Genomic DNA, 17,240 nt, shown 5'->3' with positions numbered 1-17,240 from the left:
GGAAAACTGCTAGGAACGGTGCTATACTTTTAATACCAGAAAAGGGCTTTTAGTATTTTTTTTTCTTTTACTTTGGGAACAGTTTTTATACCAATTCTTTAGACCAAATGCAACCACGTAACAAATAGCTCTGTGATAGGTTGTTTGGACATGCTATAAACATGACAGGACTGTCCCATGGCAGAGTGAAGTAACTGGATACTGCTTACATAGGTGGTATCTAGATTGCCTAGCTGACATATCTAGAGATCAGGAACCTGAAGGAGAACAGCTTCTGCTCGCCCTATACCTCCACATTTTGCTGGCTAATCTCAAAGTTTATGTATTAAGAAGCATGCAATAACTGGCACAGGGAACTTTCCAATAATTTCTCCTTTTTCCAAATCAAAGGGCAACTATACTGGAGAATAACTGTTAAAAAATTGGGTTTTAAAACAAATGCCTTGATAAGACGACAGATCCTGGAAAATCTGTGGTGAGCTGCTGAGCATTTGAAAGCAAACCACTTTCTACCATCCAGAGTCTTGGTGTGTCTGTGGACTGACCCTCAGGCCTTCTTAACCCTACCGGGCAACCCTTTCTCTGGAAATCATTGCACCACATATCCATTTTCTCTCTGTTTACGGTAATTCTTATTTCATGTTAAAATTTACTGCCAATTAGATAATTTTGGATACATTTACTCAGGAAAAAAAAAATGAAAAAAAAAAAAAGGAGAGATCCTGAAGAAATAAGTGTTTCTGAAACCTCTAGCCCTGCCTGTCTTTCAGACCCAAATCAACTACAGTTCCCTTCTAATGTTCAGTTCATGCTAGTCTGGATAACAGAAGAGTAGAAGTATGGAGACCATGGAACAGACGAGAACTGGCAATAGTACTGGTCACCAAAGAATAGCAGAACAAATTATTCTTACAGCTCAAGCTTTCATAAACCATTTCTCTCTTTGTCCCCTGACATTTGCTCAATGCCTAAGCTGAGGATAGAAGTAGCAGAGAACACTGAATCAGGAAACTCTCCACCTGGCAAAGTTTAATAAAATTCTGCTTGTGCCAGGAAATATTTATGAAACAATGGATGGGATTTTTATTTTTCCAAGTAGTAGTCAAACATAAAGACAAGATCCCCCTTGAGATCAGCATCACTCTTCTAGTTCTATGCCTACCCAGAAAATTAAAAAGAGCAGAGGCGGCGCTCTTTCAAACAGTTTTAAGCAGCTCTTTCAGACTTCAATGCCAGGAAGAAGATTTTCCCTAAATATTCCTATCTTTGCCTTTATTATCCACAAAAAAAAAAAAAAGAAAAAGTGCCAGAGATGCCTCTAACTTCTTATATCTTAATAAGAGCACAGTCTATTTTTGCGTACAACGCGCTATTTCCATATGAATCTCAAATCTATATTTAGTGTCAGCCTTGCAGCTGGACTCAAGCAGCCCATGGAAAAACAAGTACCCTCCTCCTTTGCAGGATACCTCCCCCACTGCAGGATATTATAAAGACTTTACCAAAGCATTTACAGTACGCTGCTTATTAGTGACACAGGGTCCTCCTAAAGGATTGTTCTGCGAAAAACTATCTCCTGAAAGCTGTAAGCAGAAAACAGCACACCCAGAAGAAGGAGATGCCGGACTGCAGTTAGCAAGCTCTATCTGAGAATTGCACACCTGGGTCTAAATGCAAGAAAGAGGAAAGGCTGGGAAGGCAGTAAAGATAAGATGCAATTACATACCCACAAGCTCAGTACAGCCTCCATGGTAGAGATGGAACTATGTAAAGGACAGAATAGAGGGTTTACTTGGTACTACGGCAAATCTGATACGCTTGGGCCTTAGGGCAGCATTACCAGATGAGGTATGACTGCAACACTCCAAGATCCTCCATCAAGTCCCTAACACATTTATATATTTGCAAGTCACAAAGCATTCTGGAGAGGAAACCATGGCATATAGTACAGATCACTGTGCATTCTATAGAAATATCTATCTTGCAAAGACAGCTTTGTCAAGGACACAGGCATCTGCTGGCTAATAGGAGTCAAATCTTTTATACACATCAATAACTGCATATCTCTGCAAAAATGTGCTAATCTAACTATATTTTGTCTTGCAAGAGTGAAGATCACCTTAGCACAACAGTGCCAACTGTCTTGTCATTAGCTCCATTATCACAATGACTTAAAAAGAGCTACTCTTGTTACTATACACATACATAAGAAGCCCATGGAAGAACAACTTTTTGTGTTTTTTAAAGAGCTAACACTTAGATATGTAAATCCTTAATTGGAAACTGTTACCTATAGCATTAATATTCTCAGTGAGCTGATATTTCTTTTTACAATTTTTGATAATGAAATCCCTGGTTTTCATTTCACAATAGGTTGACACTGATGGGGCCATGAATCCTGATGAGAAAGAGAGCTACCATTTTATTTTTTTGGCAAAGAACCCAAGCAGGAAAAAGTATACCATGAGTCAATTCTTCAGACAGGAGTTATAATGAAAGAGGTACAGGCTGCACTCTTCACAATCCATTCTTTCTTACAGTATCAAGGTTGTAAAAGCTTATTTCTCTTCCAATACTGTAGGCATTGCCCATCATCAAAACCATCAACACTACAAACTCGTAACTCAAGACTAGCAGCTTTTAAGGTATGGTTTATAACAATCACTCTTTGGAAGGAAGCTAACGGGTAAGGCCTGTAGAAACTAAGCACTGTATTTTCTTTCAGAGATGAAGCTGAAGAGTTCCCTAACAAATGTAAGTTTACCAGTCACAGAGATGTGTGTTTCATCATGCTGTGCACCACTCAGTTCAAAGGTCTCTCTCTAGCAAGTAGTTTCTGAACTGCAGCAGAAAGAGAAGTGGCTGAACAAGCCCACAATCACAAGGGCAGTTCTACCCTTAGGAAATGTTTGTGATGCAATTAACACCCATAATGCAACCTGAATTAAATATAACTGTGCTGCTACAAATGTATGAAGACCACCTTGAGAAGCAACAACAACTAGTAACTGTTAATTACCTGTTTTCAGTGAGTAACTTACTGTTCTTAGTGTTATGGTGAAATAAGGAGTCAGCTATTTTGCCTAGCTTGATAGCTTTACTTTCACTTGAGAAAGAAAAAAAGCAAAAGGTTAAGAAATACAGCTGCAAGCAGAGCAACACTTCACAGCTACTAGCTGCCCATCTGTAATATAATTATGACGTGTTAGCAGAATGAGACAAGGATTTATCTATTTTGTGGGAAGGGAGTCAGAACAACACATTTATTTTTTTTCACCAGGGTGCCATAGAAGATGACATTTAAAAATTCTTTCTTACCTAATCCAGTTTGCTTCAGGACTTGCTGTGTTCTCAGCTGCTGCAACAACAAACATAAAAAGCAAAAGCTTGACAGCCTTCAAGACACTTGAGATCTCTGGCATTTCTCCAGCTGTTTCAAAGTAACAGGCTACCCAAGCTAACAGCTGTTGACATATAAGAACCCGACTGCATGCATTATAATTCTGTTCCAAAACTGATTAACAACAAAAGAGAACAAGGTGAAAAATTAAAGATTGCCTTCCTTACCTGACATAGCTCCTGCTGGCCATATGCTGGACTCAGCCAAAGGTACTGTCTCTCTGAGCAATAAACCTAGGACAGGTAAAGGCTGAATTATTAACAAGAACATGAGGAGGTCTCAAAAGCACATGATGAATGAAACAGAAATTCAAAACTTACAGTCTGATTTAGTTTGTAAAGGGAACTTAGAGAGTTTCCTGAACTCTTGCTTGATTGATCTATTTCAAACACTAAATGGCATATGGAAAGAAGCAGGATGATGCTTTATTGCAATGCAGGGGAATGATGAACAGTCCCTTAAACTGCCTTCATACCAGTCTGTTACAAAGCAGAACTTGACTAAAATGGAAATACCTGTCTTTTATCATATGGTAGTTGCATACATTCCCATTCCACTGGGAATTCCCATTCTCTTTTCAGCCATTAACTGCTAATGTGCTTCCAACAACTGTGTTTTGGCCTCCAGCTTTTTGTACCTAAGGCCGTAGATGTGCTCTTCAAGCAACTTATAATTGCACTGATACAGTCTCTAAGTTCATACAGTATTTCAGGTTTAAAACTGGGTCATCCAATTAACTTTGAATAAGGCACAGCACAGCAGGAATGAAAACTATGGATTTCTGGGCAAAGGCTAGAACTTCTTTTACATAACTTTGTGTCTTTTGATACTGCTGATAGCAATTAGAAAGTACCAACCAATGTAAGAAACCTTGCCAGGATGAAAGGAAAAATTGACATCAATTTCTCCTCTCAAGAGAGAACTTTCTTGTTCCTCTGTATTCCGTTCTGCAGAATTCTTATTATTACTTGCAATGCCATGCAGCAGACGCTAATGATTAGGACAGCATTCAGAAAATGACATTTATTTGGACACTTTGGACACCTAAATGCTAGGTTCCCAATTCTGGGGGTGGGAGACACAGGACTCATGTTAAGTATTCAAATGTGAATGCCAACATGGACATTGGACATTTAAACTGACATTCACAACAATGAGAAAGTAGGACCAGCATGTGGAGCTGGGAAGGGGGCATCACTCAGGAAAAAGACATATCTGAAACTCTTTGTCTGCATGGTGCCTCTGTGAAACTGGGACCGAGAGCCTTAACTTCCTTACTCCACTTAAGTATCTCCCCCTACTTGGAATTCACCTTTCTTTCTTATACCTTGCTCTGAACTCCCTCCAGGTTTGAATCTCAGGCACCCAAGGGAGACACAAAGGAAGATGGACAATTAGTTCCTGCATTCTATGAATAAAACACAGCTAAATACAAGGCAGGATGTATATATTTATTAACAGAGGTGCTATCTGCTTTACCGAGCCGACCTTGCCATTGAATACATAATTTTCAGTCATTGCACACAATGTGGGAATAATAATTCAATGCAGATTAAATACAAACAGATCTTTCTCTCACCAAAATGCTCAGCTTGATATTGTTGAAGCTTTCAGCCATGAACACTGACCCCCTGGAAATTACATCCCTTTCAAGTGTTTCAGGTTGCTTACCACAGAAATCTCTGGGGGTTAGTGCAAGCATTGCTCTGTGAATTGGAGGGGTAAATGATTCGGTATTGTTTCTGCTGCAGTAGTGGCGTGACCAGGAGACTGAAGGAGAAGGAATTTTCTTGTGAATCACAGAAAGTGTGTGTAAGGTGAGAAAGGTCCATGCAAAGCCAAAAAATATAGCGCCCATGCAGAATGTTAGACAGCTGCCCGAATAGAGTGATAGCAGTAATTATACTATTATGTCAGGTGGGCTGAACACATTCACCAGTGCACTGAACACACCTCTATCCACAGCCAATATGCTACCATCAGCACAGGAAGAAGGAAAAGAAAAGGGACTCCAGTTACTTTAATTGTCATCAACCATAACGCCATCAGGATAAGCAGGCAAACAAAGATCCGTTTTCCACAGCCTTACGCTTTCTTTTGATATTCTGACCAAGAAAGTAGTGGCTACAAGGGCAGTGGAACAGTGAAAGATGCAAAAGAACATGTGCTAACTTTAACTCTTGCCTTATTCTGAGATATTTGTACTATTCCTTTCATTAAGTCATATCATGCTATGTCAGGAGACGTGTTCATTTTCTGAATCTATTTCATAAGAAACACTGTAAAATTAACTCAGTCCAGTGTTTTCAAATGTGTAGTTCTACAAACCTCTCCTTTTTCCACATATGATATCAGCACTCCCTCTCCACACAGCCGGGTACAGTCAACGCCTGAGGAAGGAACAACTGGATGAGGGGTGGAAAAGAGGACAAGTCAGCAAGAGGCTACTGACATGCCTTGCTCCTCACAAAGCAGCAGCAAAGAACGAAAAATCTCATACTTCCTCCTCCCTCCTCATGTGCCATTACCACAAGCCAATTCTCAGCTGTGTTCAGCACAGCTTCTTGCCTGCTGTCCATCATTCAAATGGGAAAGCTCAGCCTTACACCGTCAGGCATTTATCCCAGAGTAGCGGCATTCTAGCCACAGCCATCCAGCTTTCCGTCTTTGACACAAGGAAAGCATGTATGGCCTTACACAATGCATTATTCAGAGAACTTCTCTTCCCCAGAGAGGGGAAAATTCCTCACAGAAATTTTACACAATTAAACAACAGCAGTTTCTCAAGTTATTTTTCAGGTTTCCAGTGTGACGCACCCATCACAAGACCTTGCTTTGTTATTGCTGCATCAGGTTCATTGTGGAGTTTCCTTTTGCTGAAGCATGACACAAATCAGTCACATCTCGTCACTCCAGACAAACCACCATTTCCCCACTATTTATGTCACTTGTCCAACTCCCAAAACAAGAGCTGTGGAAAAACATGAAAAGTGCACAAAAGGCAGGAGAAGCTAGGAAGGGAACTAGCAGGAGACGGATTTCATGCATTAGATCACTGTTCCTTCTCCTTTTCTGCCTGCAGAGCAGTCCCTCTCCTTTCCAGCGCTTTCCTCAGCTGCACACTGTAACTCCTTGGGTGATCACCACCACTCTTCTGTCCTTCAGATTCTCCTGCTGCAGCTCCCTTACCTTCTTCCTATATCCCCTCCACATTTTAGGAGCTACAGGGCTTTATCAAACAGCACAGTGACAATCTGTCACAGCAAACGAGTTCACATATTCCTCCTGATAGCACTACGAAGAGCATGGCTCCATATTTTAGTCCGTAATGCAGGAGTCTTTACTGAAAATGCCCACTCTGAACTTGTGTCCTGGATGATTGCCAGATACATTCCAACTTGCTTATTCTGCTGCAGTACAGTTCAGTTCAATCTCATGAGAAGGAATTCAACAGTAACAACAACAAAAGAAAAAATTATAGTGAATGAAGTGCTGATTTTTCCTGCAGGTGCAGAGCATTCCCACCTTCCCTGAAACAATCGAGCCAACGGTGCCTTTCTGTTCTCTGGCTCTACCTTACTGAAGTTCAGCTGAAGAATAGATTTGTTAAAAGTTTAGGGCTCACCTGGCCAGTTATACTCAGGGTTTGTACGAGACGCTTTTCGTCGTTCTCCTTTTCTCTTGCTGATCCGTAGGCTCTCCTTGAATTTCGCTTTCTCCTCTCTTGTATTTCCTTGGCTTACATCACTAGAATTCACTTCTAGAGAAGGGAAGTTTGTAATGAAAGAGAAGCTACAGGCACACAATGTATCACACTAAGTGTGTTCAGATGACAGATTAAAATTAGGGGGGAAGGGGAGGAATAAAAATCACTGACCAGTTTTTTTTTTAAGCAGAACAAAAGCAAACCAATACCATAATTTTCAGTACTTCAAAACCCCTTCCTGAAAGTGAATGTTCTTTGATTACCCTCACAACACCGCACAGTGTATCAGCACTTTGTTCATTATTCCCTTTTCCTCCACTTCCTCGGTGGCAGAAGGCTGGTAAAGACAGTAACTTCTGTTTTTGCGACACAAAATGTTTCTCTTCCTCAGACAAGCCTGCACTCAGGAGGCCCTTGTTAGCAAGCATCGCCAGGCATTAGCACAGCAAGAATCATTGTTTTTGTCCAGTGAACATTTTATTCTGAATGCATTTGGCAAAAACTGCAAAACTGGTCCTGGCAGCTCTCAAAGCAACCAAACAGCCACTGCACAGCTCACTGAATCTCTCTTCCCCATAGTTAGAAAGTCAACGATACACATACAATATTTCTTCTAATCGAGGATTTTGGATGGTACTGGATAAATCACTTCCTCTGCATATACGTCAACAGGGCAGCACATAATTCTGAGGAAGGAAACACAGAGTGGCCCTCACTCTCCAACACGCACAAATGTATTGCTGCAGCTAATGTTCCTACAGATTCATAAGCATGGAACACCAAAAGCACCACATACCAGGAAAGGAGAGCAAACAAGTTCATCTGTGTTTCCAAATCAATCCATTTGCACTTAAACTGACCTTCCATTTTAGAACGGTCCAAAATGGCTTTTAGAAATCTATATCTACTTTGCCTTCTAGCCAGACTACCATATGAAAATCTTAGCCCTGGAGAAAAAAAAAAATCTCTGCTTGATTCAAGTCAACTTTTATTTTTGGAATGAAACTTGGGTGAACTCTTCTGGCTTTACTTTATGTGCTACAATATCAATAATTTACACCAACTTGGATAAACACTAAAGGATTAAAGGATATAATGTTAGAAAAACAAATACATTAGTTTGAAATTGCACATTAAGAACTGAGCTGGACTTCAACTGGGGCGTACAAAAAGGGTCTAAAAGAAGGATTCCGCGTATTTTCAGAACACGTTCCACAAGACCCCACAGTAGGTTAAGATATAACCAATTCACTGCATTCGCCAGAAAAAAAAATGCAGTAACTACATCTGATTTGCTGACACTGAACCAGTAATATTATACATCTTCATACAAACAGAAATTTCTGTACAAGAACAGTTTCCCACTTAATAATTTCAAAATACCTCAAAACAAAACACTGATCCTTGGTTTTCACAGTGGAATGAAACTGGAATTCGAGAGTGCAGATTTTGAGAGGGAGATTGAAATTAAAAAGCTTAGCTTTTAAATATGAAAATTAAAAAACGTTTTGTATTTACACAGAACTGAATGCACTGCTTCAGTAAAATAACTAAAAAGACTTTTTAAGTTAACCTCTTCTTCTCAATTTGTGTGCAGTATCGTCTATGGATAAACGGTATCTTTTCCTTCGTTAATGACTGCACACCTGTATATACCAGGGAGGGAGAAAGGGCACATATGTTTGCTTAAATTAATTTATCAAATATTAGAGTATTTGCAATGTATCTTATGGTCCACTAATTACCAGTAGGTCACTTACAGAAGTATTACATACTAGATCCAGGTCTGTTTTGGTATTTTGGGAACTTACAGGTATTTTTCTTCAGCTATTCATGGCTTTGTCCTGGTATGTCTGAATCCCGTGTCACGCCTATTCACTTCTTGCCTTGTAGTATCTTCTGCCATTTTAAATCACTTAACCATGGAGATTATTTATTTTTTTTCTTTCCTGTTTGAGTATTGCTTCCCTATAGATTTTGGAAAAAATCGGCACAGCTGGTCGTCCCCTGTGGAGACCGAGTACCCGCAGGGCCCAGCCTCGGCCGCACAAGCGGGGCCCAGGCAGCCCTGGGCCCCCCACCTCAGCGCCGCGGCCTGTCAGCGGGCCACAAGCCGCCTCCCCTCCCCTCCCCGCCGTAATCCCCGGGGCTGAGAGCAGACTCCTCTGCGGGGAAAAGACGAGCTCCCGGCGGTAGCGACGAGCCGTGCCAGCGCCGGCTCCCTCACAGAGGTGACAGCCCCTGCCCCGCTCCGAGCGCCAGCGGACTGCAAGGTAAATGGCGGGCCGCCATTTCGCAGCCCCTCTCCGTTGAGGCGTAACCACCACCACCACCACACACGGCGGCGGGGCGGGCCTAACGGCCTGGCGGGAGCGGAGCCTCATCGCGCCGGTCAGGGCGGGACGGCACGGACGAGGCACAGCTGAGGCGGCGGGGGCGGCGCTGAGCCCTGTCAGGCGGCCCGGCGCCGTCCCCTCAGGGGGTCCGGGCGGCTCCCTAGGAGGGCCGGTATCTCTCGGAACGGAACAAAGGCCGGTTAAACACCGTAACAGAAGAGCAATGTTTATTGAGCTTTTAAAGGAATAAAATTAATGCGTATATAGGCATAGTGAGTATTAAATAGCTTTCGCTGACACTTACTAAATGCCTCACTTTTTCTCTCTGTATCCAGTTCATTGTCCAGAGCAATGAATTGCGAGCGCAGCTCCATCTGTGCTCTGAGAAATGGGTCCTAGTGAAGGAAATTATTTTATAAAGCACTTCTGCCCCTTTGGGAGTGAGTGTGGATGAGTCCCCCCCCATCTTTGGGCTTCTTGTGTCCTCAAACCAGGGCAACCTGTTAGTGTTTATTTGAGCTCAAGCATAACCGTTTTCCAGGTTGTTTCTGGTTGTCTCGTGAGCTTAAATTCAGGCAGATTTCTCTGATACAGTTTTGTTTACAAAAATCTCAGAGAAACAAGCAAGCAGGTGCTTTTTTCGATTGAGCACTGTGACACAGGGCTCCTTCCCTCTCAGCTTTCGGTAGCAATCTGTCTAGAAGCGTTTTGCCAGCTCATCATGGCTTCTTCCACAGAGGTTTTTAATTATATCTGTCTCATATAACATGAGACATGCTGATCCGTAAGATAAGCAGACCTCTATTTTGGTAGCCAGAAACCCGCCGTTGGGGTCTGATCAGCCTTGCCCGGGGGCTGTGTTCTTTGCATGACAATTCCTATCATTCTAATTTAATCTGTTACAAAAAAAAAGAGCAACTGCTGTATTCATCAGCTTCAGTGAGGTCTGACTCACTCCACAGCATCCAGTACCACTTCAAAGGTGAAAGCACTAGATCAGTTCTTGTCTATATTTAACTAACAAGTAGTCTGTGAGTCTGTAAAATGAGAAGGGCATTGTATCCATATATCTTTTCACAATTATTTAAGATGCAAACTTTAAAGACTGAGGAGCAATGGCATTTCTTCACAAAACTCTTCCAGCACCAGCTTTATCCATGGCTGCATCAGTTTTGTTTTAACAAGGCAGTAGTTTCTAACTGAATTGTCATTGTTCTGACCAAAGTACAGGAAATATTTTACCTTTCTCTTGATTACTGAACTCTATGTTTTTAATCCTATAGGCACACATTTTATTCTAGGATCCACATTCTAGTAAATTATGTCAAGATAATTCTTTATCAAAACTGAAAGCGACTGAAGGCAAACCTTGATTCAGATGGTCAGTAGGAAACATAAATCCTAAGCATTTTCTCTAAATTTAGCCCATGACAACATTAGAAAGAAAATGAGGTGATACAAGAGTCTCCAGAAATTTTGCTGAGCAAGTGCTCAATTTCATACTATTGTTTTGTTGAATTTTTGTACATGGGAGTATACAAAGTCTTCATCGCAAGCCATTATTTTCTGTGGTTGTCTGCAATTGTAAAATCCTGCAGTACACAGGATTATACAAACACTATAAAACCGAACTGTAATGTAGACAGCAAATAGTAATATAGTATCATAAAATAGTTTCGGTTGGAAGGGACCTTTAAAGGTCATGTAGTCCAACCACCCCCTGCAATGAGCAGGGACATCTTCAACTAGATCAGGTTGCACACAGACCCATCCAACCTGACCTTGAATGTTTCCAGGGATGAGACATCTACCACCTCTCTGGGCAACCTGTTCCAGTGTTTCACCACCCTCATTGTAAAAAATTTCTTCCTTATATCCAGGCTAAATCTACCCTCTCTTAGTTTAGAATCATTACCCCTTGTTCTATCGTGACAGGACCTGCTCAATGTTTGTCCCCATGTTTCTTATAAGCCCCCATTAAGTACTGAAAGGCCACAATAAGGTCCCCCCAGAGCTTACTCTTCTCCAGGCTGAACAACCCCAACTCTCTCAGCCTGTCCTCATAGGAGAGGTGCTTCAGCCCCCTGATCATTTTTGTGGCCCTCCTCTGGACTTGCTTCATCAGCTCCATGTCTTTCCTGTGCTGAGGGCTCCAGAGCTGGACTCAGTACTCCGGGTGGGGTCTCACCAGAGCATAGAGGGGCAGAATCACCTCTCTCAACCTGCTGGCCATGCTTCTTTTGATACAGCCCAGGAAACAGTTGGCCTCCTGTGGCTGTGAGCACACATTGCCAGCTCACGTCCAGCTTTTCATCCATCAGTACCCCCAGTCCTCAGCAGGGCTTCTCTCAATCCCTTCATCCCCAAGCCTGTATTGGTACTGGGGGTACAGACAACGGTCTTCCATGGTGCAGCAGTTTTTGTTGCAGTGGCTTTGTAAGTACAACTGGAATTCACAACTGGCCAATGCATGAATCACAGAAATACCATAATACAGAATTTGAAAAGGCAGCTAAGGATTTAAAATTACAAAAATAAGAAACAACCCCAAACTCCCTTATTTTAATTCCAACTTGCCCATTTCAGCAGGAATAAATTTCAGATCACATAGGCCTTCAATTTTTGAAATATTATACATGTTAAAGGAATAGGATTATTTTTAGTCATGTTCTTTACTGGCACCTGCACTTCAAAGTTTTACACGATTTACACGAACATTGCTTATCCTGAAGCCAAACCAAAACAAGCCATATATAAGTGCAGCCATTATATTTTGTTGTTGCTCGCAAATCTCAGGTAGGAAATAACGACTCTTAATTGTTGTAATATTTCTGATTACACGCGCAGTGATGATTGCCCCATTACACAATGGCTCAACTAATGCAAGCTCAGTGGGAGATCAAACCATTCCTAGCCTTTCTTTAACCTGTATTTGAAAATTAAATAATTTGTCATTTGTATGACCATGGCTAGATGCCAAAAGCTGAAAAGCTATTATTAAATGAAGTGTTATAAAATGCTGTAGCCTCAAGAACTGAATGGGAATGGGGTATTTCTAGGCAGTACATAGTCTACAGTATTTAACTGATGAGCTTTTCCAAAGTGTATTCTATGAAATCGTTCAGTTGCTGAACATTAAGTAGGTCTTTTTTTTGTGTGAATCTTTTAAAGTTTAAATTGGCATACAGTACCGACTTGTAGTGAAACGTAACCAACAACTTATAAATGGAAGTATTTTAATCATAAAACATATAATTATAATGGAATTTACTCTTTCTGTAACTAAAATGTTGAGATGCACTGTCTTACCCTGTTTTATACTCTTAAAATCTCCTTATTTAAATGGTTATACACAAACATTATTCACTACAGTAAATCCCTTTAAAAGTCAGGAGGACTTCATGCTTTTTAAATACCTGTTCATCTCTGTATGCGTTTTTCTTTGCCCGGAGATGGACTTGTGATTACAAACAGAATGCATGATTGCATTAACCTACACACATCATAAACACTGGTGAATTAGAAGTTAATGCAATAATACTAAAGAGGTTTGCCGGAAGGGAAAAAACAGTTGCTGAAGACTTAAAGGACACTGCTGAAATGTGTACTACTTCCGTAAAAATCTTGAGGCAGTTTTAAATTCCGCCTATGCAAATATAGATGCAGCACTCTGAACTGTAAGCATCTGAGTTAATGTCCATTGTGTCATATTGCCTTGTCCTTCCAGGGCACGTGGGTGCTGCTTCTGTTTTCCCTTCTTAGCTTTTAAATAAATGCAAAGGCACCTTGCTTTGCCACCATCTTGGAGAAAACAAACATAAAGAACTCTGCGGTTCCACCAATTCTTTACACGTCCTTTTCTTACCTCCAGAGTTCAGCAGCCTTCTGCTTTGTTAATAGGGAGAACTCACATTAAGGCTTCCCTCCGTCAGTGCTTGCCTCCTCTTCCAAATCATGTCGTATTTTGTTCACGTGGAAACATCCCCCATCCTGCCTGCTATTTCCTTATCTGCATCTCTGCCTAAGAGTAGGCTTGCTGTATTTCTGAGAGCAAAACTATAAGGTAAAGAGAAGGGTAAGGTGTGCAGAGACCATGGTGTGCTGTCATTTCTAATAACTACCTGGGACAATCTCAGAGCCCATGTCCAGTCCCAAATCGGGGCTCTGGCTGCAGGACTGTAGGTCAGGGCCCCTGAAGGAAAGGAAGCTGCCAATTCTCAGCCTGCTGAGCCAAAGCCCAGACTCTTTCTGTCTGCTTTGTCCTGGAGCAAGCAAAATGCTTCAATTCAGAGTTCTTGTCTCTAAATCATAATTTCATCCCAAAGAGCTTCCCGTCATAGTGTCCCTCGTCCCATTCGCTGCCTGAGAGGAAAAGCAGAACACATGCAGGTATGGATAGAGTAAGCTGCGTCCAAGGGATCTACTAGCCAAGGTCTTATTGCAGTTAGGCTTTCATTTAGACATCTGAAACAACAGCTCCTAGCTTTAATGCATTTGTCCATACTTGCATACAAAGGTGGTTGCTCTAGCTGCAACATCTAGTTTTGTTTTCATTTGCACTAGTAGAAGAAAAATCCAGAATATAAAACTACTGCATTAGCTGAATACAGAGGACAGCAAGGGCAAAGCAACTGAGCAGTTTTACAGCATGGTTTCAGAGCAAAAAAAACCAGCAGAGAGGACTGAAAAGGAGAGAGAATCTTCAGCAACGAAGGAAATGTAATACCGGCAATGTTAATGTAAGACTGAATTCCACTGCCTCTGAAATCAATGGAAGTAGTGAGAAGAATATTGGAGCTTTACACATATATTCAAAGATGATTTAAACTAGAAGCCAGCAGCTGCAGAGTACTCAGATAAGAACTATAGAAGTGCAGCAAAACTATACAGGTAGCAACACAGCATTAAAGAGTAATTACACTTGTATTGGGAAAGAGCAGGAGAAGCAGTTCAACAATGTAACAGTTCTAGCCAAGACTAAAGTGCAAGGTACATAACCATAGTCCAGCCCTTACAAATCATAAGCACAAACTGCAGACCTCAGACAGACACCTGGAAACAGAAGGGGGGAGATGGAATGCCTGATGTAGAAATAGCACTGAAATGTAAATAGCATCACTGAATTATAGTGAGTTAGAATTATATTGGATTCATTCCCAGCTCTAAACTCCAGAGGAAAGGTGACTCAGAGGACTTAAAAGCCAACAATAAACAATACACATAGAAGAGCCTACATGCTGTAAATTCTAGATACCAATTGCCAAGAGAAGGATCCACACAGATTCTAGCAAGAGATGTCTACCACAGTTAGCGATACCTCACGCGTAGTTCTTCTACAACAAGTCAGGTTACCCAAATACCATAAAGTTACCCTTTAGTACTTCTGTGGAGCTGGAGTGTGATGCTCCCGAGCGTAATCCTTAGTCATGTTTTGTACAGCTTTCTTCACAGAGGCAGCAGTAATATGACTGGGAGTGCCATTACAACCTCTCAGGGCTACATTAAGAATTATTGCTGGGCAGACTTGGTGTAATTATTACATTTAAATCTCTGATTTTACCCTTAGTGGATGAACATCTGAACCAGAGTGGCCTATGTTACTCAAACGCTAGGACTGAGTAAGTATGCAGGACATTATTAATAAAGTTTGGAAGGTGAACTTATCCAAATAATCATTTCCCTTTCTCAAAGTTCTTTCTCCTTCCCTCTTCCCACACACTCTTTTTTTTTTTTTTTCTCCTCCATAGTACAGAAAATTAAAAGCTGCAGAAGGAAAAACTAAAAAATGAGATGATAGTTCATGTTTAGAATATCCTATGCAAATTCCCAATAATTACCCTGTATACGATTATAATAGATAGCAATGCTGGGTAAGAGAAATCTACAGTTCTTTATTTGCTGCTTTTCTTCTTACAGCTAATGAGTTCCCTTAGTGTTCAAAATCCATCTTCGCTGCCACACGCTTACAACGGTAAATCACTTGAATGGGCTGAGCTTTCTTCTATTTATTGTTGCCAGGGGAACCACCTTGTTGGTATTCACCAACACAACATGTCTTTTGACATGTGTTTCTGAGGACCAGATGCAACACAGCTGTGCAGCATTCAGTGAAAAAAACGTATTGCAGCATCCTTGGAAATACAATCATACAGAAGAGCAGTGTTACTGTAGTACCTTAGCTTGAGATTGTTTTGGACTTCTTACTTGTTTCTTTAGACAGATGAGAATTGTAAAATCATATGTAATAATCTGAGTAATATTCCCTAATTCTACCCACAATTTAAACACAAAGAATCCTAGTCTGTGAAATGCGTCAGTAAAATAGCACCCATCTAATTTATTTTTTTTTAAATATTCTTATCCTTGTATAAGGAAAACTTTCTGTATGAAATCTTGCTATTATCAGTTATGTGACTAAAAAAAAAATTAAAAAAAATCAATCCAAGTAGGGATAGAGTATGAGCCATTTCTGAATAGCCAGGTATCTGAAGGTTATTTGAATGACATCAATCACCTGCTGGAAAGTATCAATTGTACAAATAAAGCACTAGACTCATGAACGGCAATAAGCATCTTTGACTCTCACAATATATTTGTTTCTTGAGATAGCAGTTTCTGGCAGGAAAGAACAGAACAAAAAGTGATGATATAGAGGTACTGCAGAGATATCATTATGTCCAGAATCACAGTTGACTATGGGAAACACACTAATTTTAATTTCTTGGTGATTTTGATTACTTCCAAAATATCTGTGTGGGGAGCAGTGACACTTGAGGTCGGAGGCAGCAAAGCATGAAAACATGCAGAAAGTATGAAAGTGAAACATGGGAGGGCCCTATCTCACTTAAGTGCTGTGTGCACGTTTATATTTCTTTGATGCTGGCAGATCCTACTGCCTGGATTGCTGTAGCACCAGCTGATCTGCCATTATAGAGCAGCACTTAGTCAATTTACTTACTGAACCAAACAGGAGGCACTCCCTGTCTCAAAGGAGCTTACACACTAAGCGTGAGACAAACCCAACAGGCTAAAGCACACAGCTAGAGAACCTAAACAAAACAATACTTAACAGCCCCTTCAGCTGCCCTGAAAATCTTAGTTTAACGAAACCTGCAAGTCTATAGTTTATATGTTGTGTAACTTTACCCCAGCAGTTCTAAGTACTATGTTACAGAGCTCACATTGATTAAAACAGCAGCTCTGTTACTACACTCTCTGGAGAGCAATGGGAAGTTGTCCTGGAACATGGGCAGTATCTTTTAGGGTCTGTAGAGGTACCCTGAAAAAAGCAAACTACATTTCAGGTTTTCAAAGCTGCTGTGTAATAAATCCAAAACGACGAGCACTACAGAGCAAGAAAGCAGCCACAGCCTCTACAAACTAGTTTTCAAGCTGTACCCCCAGCTATTCCTGCAGAAAGAGCTCTGAGAGAATGCGATGTTATTTGCAAAGTATTGTTATGCAGTTGCAGGGAGCTCTCCAGCTGTTTTAGGGTTCTTTTGTTGTAGAATACTGCACAAACAAGGCAGTTGCACATACAATGTGGAGACAATAAAGGCATGAAAAAAGCAGCTGCATTACACAGAGAGCGCCCCAACTTTTCAAAGAAACAGAAGGAAAACGCTGCTCACAGCAAACTGTATTAGTGGCTTCAAGAGCCAGGTGCAAAGGATATTCCTCGACACCTGAAAACCAGACAAAGGCTCATTATCTGCTTTAGGTATTTGCCAGTACTTACATGTAATCCCTGAGAACACGTTGTTCTGATTTGGTAAGTGCTTCAGTACGCAGTTCCATT

At 41.0% G+C, this 17,240-nt stretch overlaps 1 protein-coding gene across 1 annotated transcript in view; it reads right to left on the bottom strand.

The window, feature by feature from the left end:
• The window catches only part of MYO3B (myosin IIIB), a gene marked incomplete at both ends in the record, with an annotated part of 214,491 nt that extends 205,001 nt beyond the window's left edge, over positions 1-9,490 (bottom strand). Inside the window, 3 exons of the mRNA XM_082483458.1 lie at positions 3,319-3,514; positions 7,026-7,160; positions 9,124-9,490. Of these exons, the coding sequence (XP_082339584.1) occupies positions 3,319-3,514; positions 7,026-7,160; positions 9,124-9,490 (698 nt within the window). The remainder of the gene's footprint in view (positions 1-3,318; positions 3,515-7,025; positions 7,161-9,123) is intronic.
• Positions 9,491-17,240: the final 7,750 nt, after the last annotated feature.

This window comes from Vanellus vanellus (assembly GCF_965231255.1).
Source record: "Vanellus vanellus genome assembly, chromosome: 5".
Lineage (NCBI taxonomy): Eukaryota > Metazoa > Chordata > Aves > Charadriiformes > Charadriidae > Vanellus > Vanellus vanellus.
The sequence above is the reverse complement of the archived record's forward strand: the minus strand, read 5'-3'. Positions and strand labels throughout refer to the sequence as shown.